We start from the raw sequence: 672 nt of genomic DNA on the forward strand, positions 1-672 counted from the left end.
CCATTTAAATGCCTGGAGTGTGGGAAAGGTTTTCTTCGGAAGGACCATTTAATGCATCATCAAGGAACACACACAGGGGAGAAGCCATTTAAATGCCTGGAGTGTGGGAAAGGTTTTCTTCGGAAGGACCATTTAATGCATCATCAAGGAACACACACAGGGGAGAAGCCATTTAAATGCCTGGAGTGTGGGAAAGCTTTTCTTCGGAAGGACCATTTAATGCATCATCAAGGAACACACACAGGAGAGAAACCATTTAAATGCCTGGAAGAAAGATTTTAGTCAGAAGAGGTCTCTCCAGTATCATCAAGCAGTTCACACAGGAAAGAGACCATTTAAATGCCTGGAGTGTGGAAAAAGTTATGTTCAAAAGAGCGATTTCACCTATCATCAAGCAACTCAAACAGGAGAGAAACCATTTAAATGCCTGACGTGTGGAAAAGGTTTTATTCGGAAGACAAATCTCACTCGACATCAAGCAACTCACACAGGGGAAAAAACATTTAACTACCTGGAGTGTGGGAAACAATTCACCCAGAAGATGCACCTCACCTGTCAGGAAGCAACTCATACAGAAGAGATGCCTGGGATGGAGAAAAAGGGGGGAATAACATCAGGCTTTCAGTAATCTTCAGGCTAAATTTTTTAGCTCTCTTTCAAATTCCCAGACAT

The 672-nt window shown here is 42.4% G+C and overlaps 1 protein-coding gene across 1 annotated transcript in view; it reads left to right on the plus strand.

Annotated features, from left to right (window-relative positions):
• The window catches only part of LOC121918601 (zinc finger protein 665-like), a gene marked incomplete at its 5' end in the record, with an annotated part of 1,757 nt that extends 1,096 nt beyond the window's left edge, over positions 1-661 (plus strand). Inside the window, one exon of the mRNA XM_042444622.1 lies at positions 85-661. Within this exon, the coding sequence (XP_042300556.1) occupies positions 85-282 (198 nt within the window). The remainder of the gene's footprint in view (positions 1-84) is intronic.
• Positions 662-672: the final 11 nt, after the last annotated feature.

This window comes from Sceloporus undulatus, unplaced genomic scaffold (genome assembly GCF_019175285.1).
Source record: "Sceloporus undulatus isolate JIND9_A2432 ecotype Alabama unplaced genomic scaffold, SceUnd_v1.1 scaffold_19146, whole genome shotgun sequence".
In the NCBI taxonomy this organism is placed as follows: Eukaryota; Metazoa; Chordata; class Lepidosauria; order Squamata; family Phrynosomatidae; genus Sceloporus; species Sceloporus undulatus.